The sequence below is a fragment of the Talpa occidentalis genome, unplaced genomic scaffold, assembly GCF_014898055.3.
Source record: "Talpa occidentalis isolate TD23 unplaced genomic scaffold, MPIMG_talOcc4v2.1 talOcc4.9, whole genome shotgun sequence".
Taxonomy (NCBI): domain Eukaryota; kingdom Metazoa; phylum Chordata; class Mammalia; order Eulipotyphla; family Talpidae; genus Talpa; species Talpa occidentalis.
The window spans coordinates 111150980-111171871 of NW_023605305.1; the positions used below are offsets into that span (position 1 = coordinate 111150980).

At 43.8% G+C, this 20892-nt stretch overlaps 1 protein-coding gene and 1 long non-coding RNA gene across 6 annotated transcripts in view; one reads left to right on the top strand and one right to left on the bottom strand.

The window, feature by feature from the left end:
* The window catches only part of MAB21L3 (mab-21 like 3), a 46339-nt gene that overhangs the window by 16608 nt on the left and 8839 nt on the right, over positions 1–20892 (top strand). For 3 of the 5 annotated variants that reach the window (XR_008550140.1, XM_037500223.2, XM_054690814.1), the window contains exons 2-5: positions 4904–5018; positions 6516–6743; positions 16105–16245; positions 18982–19273. Coding sequence is in view for 4 of the 5 variants with exons in the window: in XM_037500223.2 (XP_037356120.1) it covers positions 6588–6743; positions 16105–16245; positions 18982–19273 (589 nt within the window). In the remaining variant the exon portion in view is untranslated. Of the gene's footprint in view, positions 1–4903; positions 5019–5611; positions 5967–6515; positions 6744–16104; positions 16246–18981; positions 19274–20892 lie in introns of those variants that run through there. The other 2 variants (XM_037500225.2, XM_037500224.2) reach the window with 2 other exon arrangements.
* Positions 4029–19423, bottom strand: LOC119236399 (uncharacterized). Its single transcript, XR_005123048.2, has 5 exons — positions 18760–19423; positions 12450–12655; positions 7494–7594; positions 6916–7134; positions 4029–4574 (listed from the first exon to the last, which is right to left on the bottom strand). It is a non-coding gene; the product is annotated as an uncharacterized LOC119236399 (long non-coding RNA).

Genomic DNA, 20892 nt, shown 5'->3' on the forward strand with positions numbered 1-20892 from the left:
ATGAATGACTTTCTTAGACAAACAGAAATTGAGAGACTACATTGCCAGTAGCCAAACCTTGCAATAAGTATTTTTTAAAAGTTCTCTCGGATGGAAAATAATATAGGTCAGAAACTCAGATCCACATAAAAGAAAATAGAGCATTAAAGAAGGAATAAGTGAAGATAAAGTACAAACTTTTATTTTTCTTATTTTTAACTGACCTAATACAAAATAGTCTATTCAAAATAATAACAATGTATTCAATTGTGTATGCTTAGATATATAGCTATGTAGGTGTAGTATACTTGTATACATATATAGTATGCTTATACTGTATATAATAGTATATAGTGTAACAGAGAAGAGCAACAAATATGGTAGATATTAATCTAACTGTATCAATTGCTTTGAACGTCAAAGATCTGAACACACCAATTGAAAGTCTGAGTACACCAATATATAATTAAAAACCCTTCCATTTACATTAGCAGCTCCCCAAATGAAATACTTCAGTATAAGACCTATGTCAGGAAAACTCATGTATAAAATCTTTATGAGGAAAATTATAAAATGCTCATGAACAAACCCAAAGTACTAAATAAAAGGAGAGGTATCCTATGTCCATAGATAGGAAGACTCAATAGTGTCAAGATATCATTTCTTCTTAACAAGATCTAATAATTCAAGGAAGTCCCAGCCAAAAGTTTTTGTGGATATTGAGAAACCAGTTTTAGAGTTTATATGCAATGGCAAAAATACCCAGAATAGCTAACACAATATTGAAGGAAAAGAACAGAGTCAGGGAACTGGCTATACCTGACTTTAAGGCTTACTATCAAATTGCAGTAATCATGATAGTGTGGTATTAGCAAAAGAATAGACAAATAAATTAGCAAAGACTCGACAAATAGATCAATGGAACAGAATGGAGAGTCTAGAAGTAGACTCCCATAAATAGAGTTAGTTGCTCTTTGACAAAGGAGTAAGGGTAATACAATGGTGCAAAGATAATCTCTTGAACAAAGGGAACTGGAGCAGCTGTATATCCATACAGTGACTGTGGACTTAGATCTTACACCTTCACAAGCATTAACTCAAACTGGAACACAGACCTAAATGTGAAATGCAAAACTAAGGAACTCTTAAAAGAGAACATAAGAGAAAACCTAGCCGACTTGGGGAATGGTGATTATTTTTCGGTACAGTATCAAAGGTACTGTCTATAAAAGAACTAGATTCTATTAAAATTTTCTGCTATGTAAAATACAATGTCAAGAGAATAAGAAGACAAGCTAAAGACTGGGAGAAATATTTTGCAACAGACAAATCTGATAAAGGGATGTCATCCAAAATGTAGAAAGACCTCAAAACTCAAAAAATAGGAAAACAAAAAATCCTAATTAAAAAATGGCTCAAAGGTTTTAACTGACTTTAACCTCACCAAAGTGGATATACAAATGGTAAATAAAAGAAGCTCCACGGCCCTATATCTTTAGGGAAATACACCAATGTATCAACAAATCAAAACAACGGTGAGATACCATCTCTCACCTATCACCATGCCTAAAATTCAGAACACAATAGTACCAAGTGTTGGGGAGGGTGTGGAACAACAGGAACTCTTATTCATTCCTCATAGGAATTGAAAATGGTACAGTTCCTTTGTTGATTTCTTATGAAACTAAAAACATCCTTACCAAACAAGGATGTAAATTATGGTATCATGCTTTTAATTTGCATTTCCCTAATGGAAAATGATATTGACTATCTCTGCATGTGCTTATTTGTCATCCTTTGAGGAAATGTCTGTTCTCACCTTTTACCCATTTTGAAAATATGTTTTCATATTGCTGAGTTTGAGAATTATTTGTATATTCTGGATACAAGTCTTTTTTTATATATGTAGTTTCCAAATACATTCTCCTAGTCTTTATCTTACATCTTCATTCTCAAGATGGTATCTTTGGAAGAAAAAAAAGTTTTAAATTTGATGAAGTCCAATTTATCAATTATTTTCTTACATGGATCATCTGTTTGGTTTCATTTCTAAGAGCACATTACTTAAGCCACAAGAACTTATTCCATGTCTCTTTTAAAACCTTTATGCTTTTCATTTAGATCTAAGATCCATTATGAGTTACTCTTTATATAAGGTGTGTGCTTTATATCAAGATTTATTTCTTTTCTTTTGGATGACCAATTGTTCCAACACCCATTAGTTGAAAAGAATATCTTTTCTCCCACTGAATTGTGTTTACACTTTGTCAAAGATCAGATGGCTGTATTTATGTGAGTCTGTTTCTGGACGTTCTATTTTGTTCCATTGATCTCTGTTTCTATATCTTCTCTCTGGGTCTCTTTTAACTATTAAAAATAGACAAATTTGTCATGTGTCATGAGCAATGTGGGGAAGGGAGGAGAAGTCCCTTGTATGCCCAAGAACTAGCAATGATTAACTTTCTTCCACTCCCTAATTCAGCTATCACACAAACAGGTGACCAACTCAATAAAGTCACCAGGTAGCTGGGTGGTACAACAAATTATTGAAACCAGACCTCTCTCTGCTTCCTACACCGCCTTCCTCACTCTGAGTGTTTTCCTGGTAGTGCCAGATGAAAAACATGCCTCACTTGACCTCAGGGGAGAAGGAAGAGACTTGTATTCTGACTTAAGGAAAAGTTCCAAAAGAAAATACAGCTCTTTTTACCAAATAGGAGAGATAAAACAGGAAACATGTCTTGCTATTTAATTTTAAAATAAAGAGTCTTCCAAGTCTTAATGAGAGTTTTATTAAAACCCCAACTGATTTCTGTTAAAAATAAGATTCTGGGTGGCCTTCCAGAATAGGTCATTTAAATGAGAAAGATACAGAGTGATATTCCAACGCCTGAACATATGGATGACAGACACATAGAGAGAGGGAAATAAATTTAGGGAGGCTCTCATCCCCTGTCCCAAACTGAGATTATTGAACATATATACTATTTTGTCAGCTAATATAGGGCATCTTTGCTACAGATAAAACCAGACATGACAACACTATTTCTCATTATTTCTTTCCATCATAGGCTGTATGTGGTGGTTGGGCCACTGGTATTATAGAAATACACATGTTTTGAGATCTTCGACTTCTCTTTTAGGATGTATTAGGATAATAATTGCAGCTAAGATATAATGTAGTTTTATTGAAATGGACAGAGGAAGCCATGAATTTTACAAGGATGAATGCATGTTTGGATTCCAAAATCTTGACGGCATTTTCTAAGTGTAGGGCAGATTCCCAGCCATCCTGATAGTTCCAGGCTGTCATTTTTTTTTAAGATTTATTTATTTATGCATGGACTGGGGCACAGGCCAGAGGTGTGGGGGGTGGGAGGATTCACCAGAGAGAGAGGGGAACAGAACAGGCAGATCTACTGACATACACTGCGGAGGGGAGCAGCGGGTGAGTCAGGAGAGGTCTGCTGTGCCATGTGGGTAGCTCCCTGGCCAGGGATCAAACTCATGCTGCAGTGGCTGGAAACAGCTTTGATAGCATTGTCTTTGACCCCTGCACCACCAGGGAGCCCCCTAGGCTGTCATAACTGAACTGATTTTCATCAGGTACAAGCACAACTTATCCTGTTACTTTGTTTTGAGTTTGTTTTTCTGAATTTTTCCAAGGGACATTTCCCTAATCCTTTCCATTTTTGTTAATTCTTCTCCCAAACGAACCAATCACTTTATTTTATGTCTATAGTAGGACTAGATCAGACTGATGAGAGGACAGGAGAGTGACTCTCTGGTACAATTGTGCAGACATAGTAAAAGATCTTACCCAGGACTTAAGACTAAGAGAATCACTCACATACATTAAAAGGAGGATCTTTTTTTCCTTTGGGAAGAAAATGGAGTATGAAGAGAGGTATTTATTAAGGCCCTCTCCAATGCCTAGTACCATGCTAACTTCTTTTATATCAGGCCTTTCTATAAAAGCTGACAGTCATTTCAGAGTTCACAGGTACATGTATGAAATTAAATTTATAATTTATAACTGATTTTATAGATCACAAATTTATTTTACTCTAGGAATTTCACTTTAATGTTTAATGCCATTAATTAGATATTCACCACTGTCTGTATTGCAGTAAGTTGTGTGTTAGGTGCTGCTGTCACTGGAGAGACAGCAGATGAGGTCCTGCCTCGTTGCTGATTGTGGGGGTTTCTTGCTAACACAGACAAGGAGCTCTGTCTGGTCCTCTGAGCTGTAAGATTAGAGTCACCTCAGGATGAAAGGAAATCCTAGAAAGGAGAAGTCTAGAGTTGTATCGTTGGTGAACTTCAACAAATTTGCATATTTAAGATTGATTTGGATCAGCCCTTCTGGGGACAAAATCCTGGCCACTGGGAAAATAGTAACTCCTCTGTTGGTGAACCAGGTGACACCATCTTGCCAGGATCTCTCACCTGGATGCTTTAAGTTTTCAAATACCTTGTTAAACTGCCTTTAAAAAACAGTATCTTGATCCTCACAGCAGAAATTGAGGCAAAGCTGCTATACATGTATTTGCTTGCGTTGAGTGTGAATCACACGGAATGAGAGTATTTATTTTCTGAGAAAGGAAGAGAATATGAGTTAACTCTGAATCCCCCCCAGTGGCCCCAAGAGCGCCCTAGGCAGACAGTTGCTCAATAAATATTTGCTGATCCAGTATCCAATTAGCCAGAGATCTCTATCTACAAAGAAGGTTTGTCTTTGCCAACCAGTCGGCAAGCCTGGATTTGTGGGACTGCCCCATCTTTGGAACCTTTGCCCGTGAGGAGCTCTTTCATGCAGTAAGGAGCTGGGCTGTGCACACACAGGCCCCTCTTTCCTGGCATAGGAACCAGGCGAAATTGACTGTAGTCAGCTCCTAAGCTCATGCTTCTTCCTCTCTGCCAGGTATCTCTGTCAGCCTGTCCATTGCTCCCCCTTCTCACATCTGGCAACAGCTCCGGGCTCCATTGCGAGAGGAGTTCCAGAACACTCTGATTAGCTGCCCGCCCGGACAATCAAGGTAGGGCATCCGCGGGCTCAATATGGTGAAAGTTGTGCATGGAATGACAGGTGTCTGGGTAACCTGAGGATGGATGGAAAAGCCACACCTGAGGAAGGAGCCCCTGGAGTTAATGATTACAGCCACAGCAGGAGGAAGGACAAAAACAAGAGCACGTGGGAGAGAGAGGAGGAATTTGGTGCAGCTGGAAATGAGGGGAGAGAATTCTGACTTGCAAGAAGTTCAGAGAGAGAGGCTCTTGTTCTGTTTGTGGAAAAACTGACAGTTTGGAATGACTGGCCGATGGTCAGGAAGCCAAGGGAAGAGGATTCTGAAACACTGGGAGCATTTGAGATGAAAAGAAGGATGTTTGGAATTACAAATAGAAAAAACTGGAAAATCCGAGCAGGATGGGGGAGGGGTCGCCACTGATTGGCCTCAGTCTGCAGATGAGATGCTCACCAGGCCTTGGGGCGTTGCACTGTGGGCTGGGACTCCTGGGGGGGGGGAGGCGGAGCCACAGTTGTCTGGCCTCTGAGGAGGCTTTCAATGGGGCAGAGGATGGGCCAGTATGCAAATGACGAGGCTCCCGGAGTGGCAAGGCCCAGGCACCCCACAGAAGCTGAGCACTCAGAGGGAGCCCTCCCGGGAGGGTTTGGGCAGACACTTGCCTCTGCAACAGTTCTCAGAAATGAGCTGGCCTTCCAGAAATGCTGTCATTTCTTGAAATCACCTGATAGCAGACTCTGATGTTTACCTGGCCATTGTGAATTTTTTTCTTTTCTATAATAAATCCAGCCCCAGCCAGCCAGACTGGGAATTTACTGCCTGAGCGGTTTTCCAACATGGTTTTGCTGGCAAAAGCAGACGTGAGTGTTTCCTCAACTCTCAAGGGGCCTGTTTACACTGCTTTATTTTTACTGCCAGCTTTCAAGTGGGAAGAGGGAGATTATATTTAAAGGTCAGCAGGTGAGCAAGGGATCCGGTGCTCTCGTTCCTGGGTGCCTGGTGCAAGTCTGCCTGAGCCCCTGTGCCTCTGCTCTGCATTTTCTGCATTTCCTTTGGGGAGAGGGAGCTTTCCACGTGCAAACTGTGCTCATCTGCCTGGCAAGACTGACCACTGGTTTGGGGGCGTCATGATGGTGCCTGGCTGGTTGTTTGACAGTTTCCTGTTTGTTTATTGTAAAGACAGTAAATCAAGCTTTGGGATTTTCTGGGTTAGAGGGCAGGGGATATTTACTGTCAACAGGCTAAGCACAAGTTGATATAAAATCCTGCCCTCCGTGTTCATCTGGTACCGCACAAGAGCAAAAGAGGTGGGCAGAAGCCAATGGCGGGGCATTTCTGACTTGACTGGAACTTTTAAGTATTTGCACGGGAACAACAACCTGGAAATGGCCCTCTGGCCAAAGCCCCAGTTAAGAGAGCTAAATGGAGTAAAATGAGGTTGGACTCGAATCCAATTTCATCGACTCTCCTTTTTGAATATTCTCTCTCTCTTTTTAAAATTCTCCAAAGAGTGACAGATGTATGCTGACACTTGAGAAATTAGAATTTGAGTGAAGAATCGAGAAGGCAAGCCTCTGGTCCATGTGCACACGCCCTGGGAACGTCAGCACCCAGAGACGCCCCCCGGCGCGGGTCCCGGGTGGAAGCAAGCCGAGAAGCCGCTGTCTGCTCAGAACTGCACAAGAAGCTATGAAATCCCTGACTGCAGAAAACTTCGAAGATTGTCTGCTGAGTAAGGTGAGCACAGCCTGGGCTCTTCCACACAGCTCCTCACCCTCCTCACCACCCCTCAGGCTTCTCATCCCTTCTCTCTCTTCCTTACCCCTCCACACCCCAGACACTCCCCCACCCTACCTTCCACACGCTTCCTTGTCCCTCCTCACCCCTCCAGTCCTGCTACTGCACCAACCTGATTCAGGAAAGAACTTCAGGCTACTTCCAGCCACACACAAATGCTCCCCAGGAAGCCAAGGCCAGCTCTGTACTGGTCTTTAGGGACTTACTCCCCCTCAGTCCTGTCTTTGAGGCATGCTGGGTGCCCAGTGTGGGGTGAGGACAGGGTGTGGGCTGGGGCTCCAGCCCGGGGCCATGCTGGTGTGGGTGTGATAATAGGATGGCAGTGGGGTCGCTGAAAGAGAGGAAATGCAATGGAGGCAAAGATTTTGAAAGCTATAAAACTGTTGGATTAAAAAATATGTCGGTATATTTTTAGTGTACATTAATTAGGAACTAATTTAATTCCCCTTTATAGGCTCTTAGAATGTTGAATATTATCTACTTAATACTATCTAATTTAATAAGCTTTTCCATTTGGTGCTACGAGGGCACAGAGCCACCCTTTCAACAAAATCATTTAAATTAAGATTTAGGGGCTGATTTAGGGCTTTCATGCCTTAACATCAACAAAGCAGAGGTCATTATCAGAGTGACCAGAAAAGTTGATTTATTAGGCAAACCCATGGAGAAAGATAAACAGGGGACACTTACATGATAAAAATCATAAACAAAATGACTTCCAATCATTTCTCCTTTGGGGACCTCTAGATGGAAGGAATGTCGGCTGGCATTTTCTCACAGTCCTGTGCTTTCTGAAAAAAAAAGAAAAGAAAAAAAAGAGTCCAAATATTTTAGCCAGGCTTTCAGAGAATGCTCTATCTTTCTCCCCTTTAATTCCCTACACTGCCAATAGCAGAATTCTAAACATTGAATCCACCCTGTACACGCATTTTCTTTGGCCTGCAGAGTATGTTACATTATTTAAATTTATTACAAACATTTCAAAACAGCAACATTTTGCATAGAAATCCTGATTCCTGTCTTATCTGGAAAAGGAAAACTCAGCAAATCTAGTAACTGCAGAGCCCAGTTTCCTGCCTGGCAACCAGGGGCTGCAGCTGAGAGCCTGGTGGCCAAAAGGGGCTCACTTCAGGGTTCAGGGGCCAAAGCTGGGGGCCTGGCACATGCCCCACTCCCTTCCTTGTTCCTGTGGGGCTCCTGCTTTGCCTGCATTGGTTGATGCATCTACTACTCTTGCCTCATAAGAAGTACCCCAGGTCTCAGGCCCTAACTCCATCCTCCCCACTCCCAGGGGAGAGATCCTCTCTCCCCTCCACTTCTGTGGCTTACACACTTTCAAACTCAGCTCAGCACCCACTTTCTCAAGAAAGATTCCCTGACTGCCCAGCACAAAATGTTCTCGCTCTGCCATGAACCCCATCATAATCATTACTGACCGTGTTTATGTAGTGAGCCCTGGACAGCTTCCCCTGATGCTCTTGGGTGGGACCTGACATACTATATTGTTCTGTTCCTTGGAAGGTTCTGGAGGAAAGCATGGTGCCTTGCTATTTTTATTCCTCTTAACATTCACATGTTATCTTTGCCCATGTGTGGTGTGTGGTGAGAATCATCTTCAGGGTTGGCTGAAGATAATGCACAAGTAGGATAAGGTGCTGCCAACTGTGACGGACACAGAAGCTCGTTACTCTAATCATCAGCAAGGCGACAGGGCCTGTGACCTTCATTTTTACACAGGAGCAAACAAAAGCCCGTGTGGATTAAATATCTTGTCCAAGTCACAGAGCTAGATCATGCTGAGATTTCAGTGTTGTCTTTCACTTTAGAGCCACATTTCCTCTGCTCACCCTTGTCTGTATTCCCATAAACACGCTCTGAACACCTGCGTTGTGCAAAACACTGCACCCAAAACACAGGCCCAGCATGTGGCTGGCTAAGTGAGAATTCCGGGGTTTGGAGTACTTTTAATGGGGAACTAACCCACCTGCAGCTTTTTCACTTAAGTCCAAAGGTAAAAGGTGGAAGTTCCATGTTTGGGCAGACAAATGCTTAATGCAATACCTGGCAAGCCTTAAGACTGCAATAAAGGGAAAACAAAACAAAACAGAGAAAGAGGTGTGGGAAGCCTTAGGGCATGCGGAGGGTTTAATAGAGAAAGGGTGGGGGAGGTGGCTTCCAGCCTATGGAAGCCCCCTTTAGGCATCTAGGTGAGTTTTTTCTGTGGCCTTCCCCTTGGGGAGGGAGAGACAGGGCATGGCCTTGAACATGGACTTCAGAATCCCCACTTCCTGAGCTGGGTCCCTGGGCAAATTCCTTACACTTTCTGAATTTTAGTTTGCTTATCTGTGAAATGGGCACCATTATAGTATCTACCTTAAAAGATTATATAAGGCACTGGCCCTTTTGAAGACCCCTGCATGAGGGCAAGCTGGTTGGTCTCTGCTGCTCAGTGCCCCTGTGGTTAAGCCCCTGCCACGTGTGAGGTCCACAACCCCCATGCAGCCCAAACATCAGCTTTATGGGAGAGTTAGTCTGAAATGATGGGCAGATGATGTGACTTGGACTTGTCTGTGTCCACCCTTTAAATTATGAACTCCTGGAAGACAGAGACTGTGTCTGTATTTAACAATAAACAAACAAAAAAACCCTTTGATTATTGGATTTAATGCAACTCAGCATTCAAGTCTGAATTCCTGTTGTCTGAAGTTCTCAGCTTTTTCCCCCGTAACATTAGCACAGACCACATGCTCAGGGGGGTAACCAGGCCTGCGTGAACATTCCTGGCAAGCAGTTCTGTGTTGCCGCTCAACCCCTTGCTCAAGAAAGCACATGAGAATGCATATGAGTCAGAATGATGTTATTATCAGGAATAACCTTGAATTCTTATTAATTTGTATTTGCAACAGTAAATTGTCTACAAACTTGAGCTATTTATAGCAGTAAGTGGCACATAGGACAGTGGACCTCACCCTGTGGATGGGAGGAGAAGCCAGTAGTCTGTAGGGATGGGGGCATGTGTGGCCACGTGGGTGTGCCCTGCAAGAGGGGCTCCCCCAAATAGATGGCACTTTCTTTTGATTTCTTATCAGATTTAGTATGCAGATGTGAATACAAGTGCCTTTGGGAGAGGACTCTCAAGAATTGCTTTATTTTGGCTTTTATTTTTGAAGAGAAAAACAAAGAAAAGCAAAAGCAAAAAATACCCCCCACCACCCTACATCTGCCTGTCACTCCTCCTAATCTCAGTTTCATGATCAATGTCTATTAGTTGATTTTCATTTTGTTTTTACCAGTTCATTTACTTTGTTTCCTTATATTCCCGATTAGGTGAAATAATTCAATATTTTTTTTTCATCTTTCTGGCTAACTTCGCTTCACATAAACCCCTCAAGATTCTTCCACTTTGCTGCAAATGGCCAAATTTCATCTTGGCTTATAGCTGGGTAGAATTTCATGGCGTGTCTATCCGGCATCATTTATCCAGTCTTCTACCAGAGGGCACATGTATATAAGCTACAGGGTTGGCACTTCCCAAGGGTGCCTCTGATGACTGTTTTGCATTAATGCTGCTTAATTGCAATGATGAATTTGCATGCTGGCAAGCTCTGCATTGCTTCTCTGGGATAGGTGCAATGGAAGGGTTGGGCTAGAAGACCGAACCATGTCTAGCATTGTGTGCTTGGTTAATAAAATTCATTTTTTCCCTTTGCCCTGATATAGCTACAAATGCAATTTTTAAAAAGAAAAACATACCTTTGTTCACCTGGGGGTGAGGTCTGAACAGGCACTGATCAAACTTGGATTGAATGTGTTTTGATTCTGTCTTCTTAGGTGATCATATGCTCTGCCTTAGATTTCTTTCCGAGTTTTGCCATGAAGAAAATCTGATGGCAAAGCTGCCCTAAGTCTGCAACTGGTGTCTTGCTTGAGAGGCAATAGAGGGATTCTGGGTTCAACTTGCAACAGATCTCAACTTGGGATAGAGCCTCTTCTTTCACCACAATCAAATCCCTCTCTGCCAAGTGGCCTCAGGCCCCAAGCCCTCCTTTTCCATACCCTAAAATAGAATCTTCTTCTTCTATCCTGCTTGACCATAGTTAGGACAATAGGAGGGAACAGCTTTGGGTTTCTGGGTTATGCATAACCTGCAGTTAAGAGCCACAAAGGACTGAGCCTGGGAAATTCCAGCACAAAACCCTCCACACTGCTAAGTGGCTGAGAGCCAAATAGGCAAGAACCAACTGTAGGAGGTGAGACCAGGATTGTGGGCAGGAAGAGGCTGCCCGTCACCTAACAGACTCCAGTGGCAGCGCTTGATGGCTCAGGCCTTTGCCAGGGCAGGCTCTCATGCACAACCATTGTCAAGTCCTGCATCGATGCCGAGCTCTACCTTATCTGTTGTCTTTATGTGCCCCTGAAATCCAGCACAGTCAAGGATGCCCAAGTAATGGAGACTCTGGACTTTTTATTTCACCAGGCTTGCCCCCAGTGGAGGGCATGTTTGGGTTCGGGAAGAGGGCAGAGAGGTATTCCCACTGGGGCTTCTCCTGGAGGGTGTGCCACACCAGGAGAAAGGAGTTGCTTTAGGTCCAGTTTTGTTAATGGCCTGTGTGACGTCAGGAGAGCCACCTTGTCACTCTGGCCTTCGGTAAAGTCACACCAGACAAGTTTCTGAGATCCCTCCCAATTCTAAGATCCTCAGCAGAAACAATGAAGGAAGAAAATCCAAACCAGAACCTGTGGCTCTAGGCCCCCCAAAATATTCCCTTATTCTGATTTTCATCTTCAGTAATCAAAACAGGCCATAAAGATGAGTTGCTAACCCTGTGTAATGAGGGAGAGATTACAGGTGTCTTCCGAGTAGTGTGTGGTCTTGTCCTGCCCAGTGAGAAAATTCCACCATCTAGGGAAGATACAGCTTATAGAAGAGAGAACTTTTCCCAATAGGCAACTCATTGCGTGTGTGTGTGTGTGTGTGTGTGTATACATACACAGACACACATACTTTCTCAAGATTTTATCAGTTAAAAGTGACTTGATGGCATCCATAGGATGATGAATCTTTTGTAGGGTTATTAACTCAGGAAACAAAAGCTTTCAGCACTGTCCTGTGGACTCACCAATGGACTTGGAGATCTTGAGGGTTAACTTTTGTCTTTCTCACATTCTGAGAAATGAATTAGTGGAGAATACTGTTTCCCACTGCTCTGACGGCCATGTCCTGCCTACTAGCCCTGCATTTCCCTGCTCGACGTGATCAGATTTCCGGTCCCTGAATTGTATCCCAGTATCCACCCAAGAAGCTTTGTCTGTTCTCCGCCCCGGCTGGAGAACATGGCCTCCCTCCTTCTTTCATCTTTCTGCAGATCTTGGCCAGCCAACTCTGATCTCAGCTCCTCAGCTGTTGGTTCCCTTTGGAGGGCTGAGGTCCTGCAGCCTCGTGGACCCCTCTGTGCTGAGTCTTGGGCTGCCTGGAATCTCAACATCAGCACCCCTAAAGTCCCTAGTTGCTTCAAGAAGCTATTTCAGCAGCCTGTCGCCCTAAGGCCCCTACCATCTCCTCTCCTCCTCATCTCAGCACGCTGCCTTGTCTCCTACTCTATAAAAGAAAAAGGTTATCAGACAGGAAATCACTCCAGTTCCTACCATTTCCTTCTGTCTCTATTTGCACCGGCTTTCTTTCCTTTTGACACTCAGAGGTAAATTCCTGTAAATTCCTCCCGGTGTTTCTGGATTTGCATAAGTCTTCCTGACCGGGAAATCCTTGCTCGGTGGTTTTGCTCTCTGCTGCCTCTTCCTTCTCCACGGACTCTTTTCTCTCAGCCATTAAACATGTTCAAACTGGTGTGTTCCTTTGAAACAAAACAAAACACAACTGTTAGCGTCCTTGGTTTTCATGTTCTGTCCCTAGCCAACCTTCTTGGAAAAGTTGTTTGACTCTTTCTTTACTGCTGTGTCCCATTCACTCTCAACCCTCTGCAGTCTGGCTTAGTGCCCACCGCTTCCCCGAACACATCCCTCATCTTCCAGGCTCCTGGGACATTTTCCAGGTCTTAAGCCACTTACTATTGACTTTGTTCTCAAAGTCCTTCGTCCTTTCTTTTCTTAAAACCTCTTGCTCCTTGTTCTCCCACATCACCATTCTCCTGCAAGGTAAGCTGCGCCTACAGTGTATGGACAATTTCAGTTCCCCCGTCTCCTCATGCTAGATATCTGCCATTTTCTAGATTTTTCCAGAGCATTCTTCATGCTCTTCTCTTTCTAAGCTACTCCTACTAATCTTTCAAGATACGACTCCGTACACTATGCCAACCTCCAAACTAATGGAGTTCCTTCTCTGTGTTCCCATAGCATCTTTTGTAAACCTCAGCCCAGCACCAGATTGCTGTGGATTTAACTGCCTGTTTATTTGTCTTGCCTTATTATCTCATCTGTCAACACCTTGACAACATGTATGCCAGACCAGCAAAAAGTGGTCAAACAGAGTTGAATCCCAGCCAATGGGAGTCCCTTGCTCACAGGCCTCTGAAAGCATTTTCTTTCATGTTGACATGGCGAATGGCCAGCCCCTCTCTTCCACTGTGTGGAAGAGAGGGGTGTGGCCACCTCTCTCTTCCACTGCTAACTCTGAAAGATGCAGAATCTTGATCATTTACAAATCGGCCCCTTACCCCATGGCCAGCGTAGCAAGATGGACATACGAAGAGGGGTGAGTGGCTGCTCGTGGCAAAAAGGTGATATTAAAAGTCACCATAGACGTGATCAATCTATTTAAGTTCAGGTAAGACCTGTGAATTTTGAAAAGACAATTTCTTGTAGAGCATTATTTCCAATGAGATTGTAAGCTCCTCAAATCAGAGACCTCGACCTCTTTCCCATTACTCCTAAGTACATAAAGGATATTCGTTTTTCAAGGCAGACCTTAGTGTGGAGATGGATATATATAAACTGGCCTCAGGTGCAGACTAGGCCAACTGCCCCATTGGACCCGGTGACCCCCCCACTCCCCTTCAGTGGCCCCCACGTTTTAATTCTGCACGTATATCTGTCTTCCCCACTGCTGTAAGTTTCTGCACTGTCTGTGTTCCTCAATGCTGTGCCCTAGCATGTCCGAGAGTGCCCCAAACATAGCAGGTGCTAAATAAATGTGCACTGATTAACTTACTCTGTGATGTACAACACGTGTGCAAGTAGATGTCATGCACATTTGTGTTCTGTGTCCATCACAGTTGGTTTGATGGTTGGTGGGATATAAGAGGTCCAGGTAACTGGACTAGTTGGTGACTCAGCTTAGAAAAACCAATCTCTTTTTAACTTCAACTTTTTAAATATAAACATTTTTATTAACATATCATTGGTTGACTGTTAGTATTATCTTGGAAGTGTAGAATATGCCCCTTCAAGTGTGGTTTACACAGCACATACCACTGACACACCCATGGTCCTCCACCCTAGTCCACAGCACACACCACTGACACACCCATGGTCCTCCACCCCAGTCCATTGTGCTCTCTTCCCATCTGTTCTCACCCCTCCCTTTGGATTCCTCAGCTCTATGATCAGCTTTCAAGGGTTGGTTTTAAAGTTTGTCTTTGTCAGACCCTTTACTTGGTTTCTCTTATTTCACATATAAGTGACACCATGTGCTGGTTTATTTGACTTAGCATCACCTCTTCCAGCTCTATCCTTGTTGCTGCAAATGGCATGAGTTTATCCTTTTTGATCGCCGCATAGTATTCCACTGTGTATATCTACCATATCCGCTTGATCTGCTCATCTGTGTTTAGGCACTTGGGTTGTGTCCACACCTTGGGCATTATAAACTATGCTGCAGTGAACACAGAAGTGCAGGTTTCCTTTTGAATTAGTGTTTTTGTGTTCTTTGGGTAGATACATAGGAGTGGAATTGCTGGGTCATATGGCAGGTCCACTTTTAATCTTTTGCAAAACCTCCATACTACTTTCCACAGGGGCTGGACCATCTACAATTCACTTGGGCTTTCTTTTAAATTTCCTTGAACAGTTAATGGGGGTCTTGAATTACTCTCAAATTTATAGAAACAGCCATGATACAAACACTCAGAAGGAATATACAGATTCCTAGGTGGGCATTGCACATAAATTCATCAATGATGGCTTCAGCTGTTCCCGGTAGGGCCCCAGTGGTCTCTGCAGAAGTTCCGTGGCCAGAGCTTCTGTAGGTGCCCTGTGGGCGTCAAAGGGCTCCTCCTTGTCAGAAATCCCTGCAGACTCCTTGTTTCTTCTTCATTTGGATTTTTCTGTCTCTCCTGGGGTTTACTAAGAGTTCCTTGGTATTTCCTACAGGCATTTATTTCCCTATACTCTTAGTATCTTTAAGGTATCACTATTTTGGTGTTCAATTTCATGTGGGTATTTTCCCGTATGGATCTTGGACTCCATTTCTGTAGAGGGTCAGAAAAAACACATTTTTTATGGGTCTGGTAACTCATTTTCTTATGAGTCTAGTAGCAAAAGTAGGGAGTGAGAACAGAGAACCATCATTTATTGACAACATAAGTGGCAAAAAATCATCTGCACATTTACCTGTTATATTATTTAACAGTTGCCATGCTGGACACCAGGATTGTTAGCCCTCAGGGTAGTCTCACTGTCCCGTAGGAAGGCCAGACCCCTGCCTTCTTTTCCAGATTCTTCTCCTAGCACCCTTCTTTCCTTTACCAGGCTTGGCCCCAGTGACATCCTTGCTGACCCCTCAAGCTTTTAGGGGTCTGAAATTAGCTTTCCCAAGATGTTGTCAGGCTCACCCAAATGTCACGTTAGAGAAGCCTTCCCTGGCCACCCCATCTAAAACAGCCCCTTACTCTCTAGTCCCTTATCTATTTGATTTCTCTTCATGGGACTTTTCATATCTGTTACATTGCAAACACACACATCTGTGTGTACACAAACACATTTATACGTTTGTGCATGTATATGCACATGCATGTATGTAGATAATGTACACATATACACGTAGTTTCTATTTTCAACTGGAGCACAAATATCCCACAAAAATCCTATTGGCCATTTTCTTGTTTATGGGGACCCCAGCACCTGGATGGCACCGACTGCATGTCGGTACTATTTAAATATTGAGCAAATGCTTCTATTTCAGAAAAGAATGCAAAGGTACTGACTCCCCTGGAGAGCTGCTGGGAGGCAGGAGCTTTGAGCCCATCTCCTCTGGTCACCCACTGTAGCACGTGCCTCCTCCTTCCTACCTCCAGTGCTGTAGGGTCTGCTCGGGAAATAACTGCCCTTGCTCTTCCTTCATACTCAGGTGGACCTGCGCCGCCAGTGGGTTTCCCAAGTTGTGGAAGAGGTGCAGAAAATCGTCCAGCGTCTGACCACAGAGATCAGCTACCAGGATGTGAGATTTCAGGCCGTCCCTTACTCCGACACGTACAACGGGAACCTCAAGGTGAGTGGGTCTCACTCGCCTCAGAGCCCCATGGCAGAGGGGGCCTCCCTGGTAGCGCGGGCGGTTGAGCACCACGCTGTGAAGCTATCTGCAGCCTCTGCAGTGCTGGTTCAATCCCTGCCAGCAGCGGAGATGCCCACATGGCGAGGTGGACCTCTCCTGTCTCGCCCTCTGCTCCCCTCAGCAGTGTATTTCATCAGTCTGCCTGTTCTGTTCCCCACTCTGTCTCTGGTGAGTCCTCTCACCCTCCTGCATATCTGGCCTGTACCCCAGCTCTTGTATAAATAAATAAATCTTAAAAAAATAAAATAACATAGCAGATGGGGAAGCTGAGGCTCAAAGACATCAAATGGCTTGATCAAGTCACATTAGCCCCAAAGCCAGAACTAAAACCAGCTTCTGATGGCGAGATTGAAGTGTAGCCAAGCACTGGTTTGTTTATTGCGCATCTGTGGAGTAGATTGGTGACTGGGTAGAGGGAAATCCAGGGTGTTGATGAGAAAATAGTTGAAAATAAAAGTCTGCATTGTCAGTGGAAGAGGGACATGAAAGAGGAGGCCCTTAGAAAATGCTGGGACAACTGCATTCCTGCTAGAAACCCCGTAGAGCTCTAAGTGACCAGGGCCAGTGTGGGCAACAAGAATTCCTATCACCCCGAAGTGGAAGCAAAGCCATGTCACAGAATGATCTCACTTGACCCTGAAAACAACTTTATGAAACAGGCATTACAGTTCTCTCCCTTTTAGAGATGAGAGAAGTAGGTCTGCCCTTGGTTCCAAACCCCCATACTCCTTTTACCTTAATTTTTTTATGACACATAAAAATTCTTCTCCCTGGTGTTAAATTGAAATGTATTTATGCCATATTTCTCACACCAGACTCAGTTTCTTGATTATAAGGGAAGGATTACATTTTTGATGACTGCATCTCCAGCAACCAGCAGGGTATATGGTCTGTGTAGACACTCCACTCGAACAAATGAGTGAATGAATGAATGAATGAGAAAAATGATTAGCACCTGAACAGAGGTCCATTGCTGTCCAGTACATTTCACAATTAGTGGGCACAGGACAATATTCTAGAACTTCTGGATGTGGGAGCAGAACCAGATCTTGAAAAATTCACCCCAGAGTGAAGATTGTAAAACTAAATTGAATCTTGGGATGTCAGAACATGATCTACCCACACCCACCAGCCCAGCCCAGCCCAACCTAAATTACACAAATATAGACCAGTGATGAGGAACAGAAACACAGCCTCACTTTTCTAGAACTATACCCAAGAAACTTCCTTCTACAGTCTCAGTTAGAATTCATTGTTTAAGATATATCTTCCAAGAATACATATCATGTCCCACATGTGCAGTGTTAAACATAGTTACAGGGGGCATATAAAGATTACTTCCATTTTATTGGATTGTTGGAAAAGTCACGACTCATTTTTACTTGAAAATAGAAAAAAATACATCATGACTTTTCAGCAAGTATTTATTAAGCACCTTTACATGCCTGGCAGCTTAGTAGATATGCTTCTGGGCTCACAGCGAGCAGGTTTAAATAGTGTACAGATGTTGTATGCTATAGTTTAGATCCAACCCCTCCCTATTTTATCTCATAAACTTTCTACGGACACCAGAAATCACGTGAACCCATCATCTTAAGCATCAGACTATTGTTCTCTAAAAATGAGACAGAACCAGTTGTTGCTGGTCACCTGCTCACCTCTGAGTTAGCCAGGCCTGGGCCCAAGGCAAAGGTTAACAAACGCCATTGTCAGAACTTTCCATGAAAAGAGGCGGCTCCTCTGCATGAACAGCTGACTGGCAGAAAAGGTGCAGGGTGGAGTGAGCTGTCATGCAATGTGGTCAAAGGTCAAGTTCCCTTGGGTGCTACTACCCTGCTGACCAGTTTATCCCTGGGACTCTGGCCCTGGCCACTTTCTGCTGACCCGGGCTTAGCTGGGTCCTATAGAAAGGAAGGGGGTAGATTGAGTATTCATGTTTTCCCATTCAACTTAGATAAACCTCAGTAGTCACACTGTCTCAACAAATCACTTCATTTCACCTTTGATTTTTAAGGATTAATCACTAATACTGGCCTTGGGTCATCAGTACAGGAGGAAAAAAAAAAAAAAGAAGGCATTTACATCATTCTTTTTCCTCTCCCACCCTTTATTACGCCAGAGCTTCCAGCCATACCAGGTCACGCATGCTTGGCTGAGGTAGAGCAGGATAGAAAACCATCGCCGAAGAAACCATTGGAAGTCCTAACTCCTAAGCTCAAATTTCTAGCTCTACGATTTATTGGCCATATCACTGAGATCTGGGAGCCCCTCTCTGCTTTAGGCTCCTCATCTGGAAAATGCTAATAAAGCACCCTCACATGCAGCCCTGAAGATCAAGTCAGGACTGCTGGGCTCAGGATGTGCGAAACTCAGTGAATGCTGGTTCCATCCCTGTTTTACCTTCTCCCCCAAACATTAGCTGCCTGCCCCTGAGTTCCAGGTCCAGTTTACCTTTTCCTTGCAGATTCACAGAAGCCAGGACTCAGTGAGTTAATTTCCATGCCTGCAGGGTACAGTGGGTTAGTGGCAGGACAAAGATGGGGTCATCCTATAACCAGCAGGAGCAGCTGTTCACGCTGAGTTAACCCAGAGACTTGGCTCAGGGGTCAGCTTGCTGAAGCTTTCTGTTGCCTCCCAAGTATGTGGACTCTCACTTGTCCTGTTTTCTCCCAGGTTCTAGGCCCCTGCCAGTTCCTCGTCACTGTGCCGGTGAAAGGCCTGGCAGGGTATAGGGAGGCCCGGGAGCAGCGCTGGCGGTACTACACCCTGCAGGGCGCCAGGCTGCCCTGCCCTCTGCGTGACCCCGAGGCTCTGCAGCAGTGGCTGGCAGTAGAGCAGTTTGTGAAGAGCCTGTGGCAGTGGCACGAGGATGATGTGAACATTGAGGGGGACATTGTGCCTGCCAAAGTCCTCCAGGTATTACGGAAGCTGGTGGAAAATGCCATCAGGGCCTGTGGCCTCACAGGTGAGTGGCTCACAGAAGTGTGCGGGGAACTTCTGGCTTTCCTGGGCACCACCTGCAGCTCATATCCCGGCATTGAGACAGTCATGTGCTCTTCACATCTGTTCAATCCCTGTGCTAGGAACTAGTTCTTTTTCTTCCTGTTGTGACACACAGAAGGATGGAATTCATGCGCACAACACATTCCGTGGAGTTGGGTAGGTTTCTGCCCTGACGAGGACAGACATTCTTTGGGCTATACACCCTTTCCAGGAAGTTAGCTGAAAGCCTTGTCCTTTTTTAAAATAGTGAATTACTTAAAAATCTTAGATCTTAAAAAAGTAAATTATTTACAAACCTTACATCTTATTAACACTCTTCTACTTTGACACCCTCCAATTGCCTGCACTACCCCCGGGGATAGAGATACCACATTTGGAAAGCAACTTGATCAAAACACAAAATCAGAGGATGTAAAGAGACTGATAACTCCAAAATCTTAAACTGTAGGACTGAGGCATATATGCATGCTCAAACTCATGCCCACACACACACCCTTTTTGTCTATACAAAGTAAGAAGGTATATTTCAAACTGGGAAAATAAAGGTTAGTTACCTTAATTATCAAAGAATATTTATAAACCTATAAGAAAAAACATGAACAAACTAATAGTAATAATCACCAAAAACATGAATCACAAAGATTATAAAGATGCAGTCAAAAGAAAAATATTCCATTTGCCATGGACTTTGAGAAATGTGCAATAAATCACCTTACACACTGACAGTAGGAAAGGTGTGACATGCTTGGTGCAGGGGAGGGGAGGGTGAAATGTTGGCATTTTTACACACTGCTCTTGAAGTGTAAATTGGTGCCTGATTTCTAAAGGCAAATTTGTCCACTTTATTTTTATAATGTGCTTACTTAGCAAATCAGCAATCCCAGTTCTAGAAATATATGTCCACAGATGCACAAAGAAATAAAGATATCCGCGGCCATGGGCTTGATCATCATAAATAATTAGACATAATCTAGATGACTAACAAAGGGAAATTGACTCCATTGTGTGGCCTCTGCCTGGGGGCTATTAGACGGCCTTTGCAAAGATTGAGGGGTGTGTGCATACGCACACACACACATACACAGAGTTATGCAAAAGGCCCAGGCTAGATAATTTAATGAGAAGCCAACGTGTTGAATAATGTACAATTCCATTTGAATAGAAAGAAAAGGAACTGTGTGTCCATTTGCTTAATTAGCTGAACAGCTGGGAAAGTTTCCAGAATGGATGTATCTCAGGGTGTGTATCCAGCATAGGACACTGCTGTGGATTATTTAATTGAATGCTCACAGCAACCCTATAGACATTTATGTTTCTGCCTATTTTACAGATGAGAAAACTGAGATTTAGAGCAATTAAGTGACTTGCTGAAGGTCATGCACCAGTTCAGCAGGACAAGCGGCAGAACCAGAGTATGGGTGGGCGGGCAGCCGCCACTCACCTCTTCACTTTGCAACACCACAAACAGTGAAAGTGCAAATAAGAAATTCAAATCAGGTGCTTTAGTAAGGAATGCTGAAATGGCAGACGTTGCAGTGTTCCTGTAGGACAGCTCTGATGAGATGCAGACAATAAGCTCTT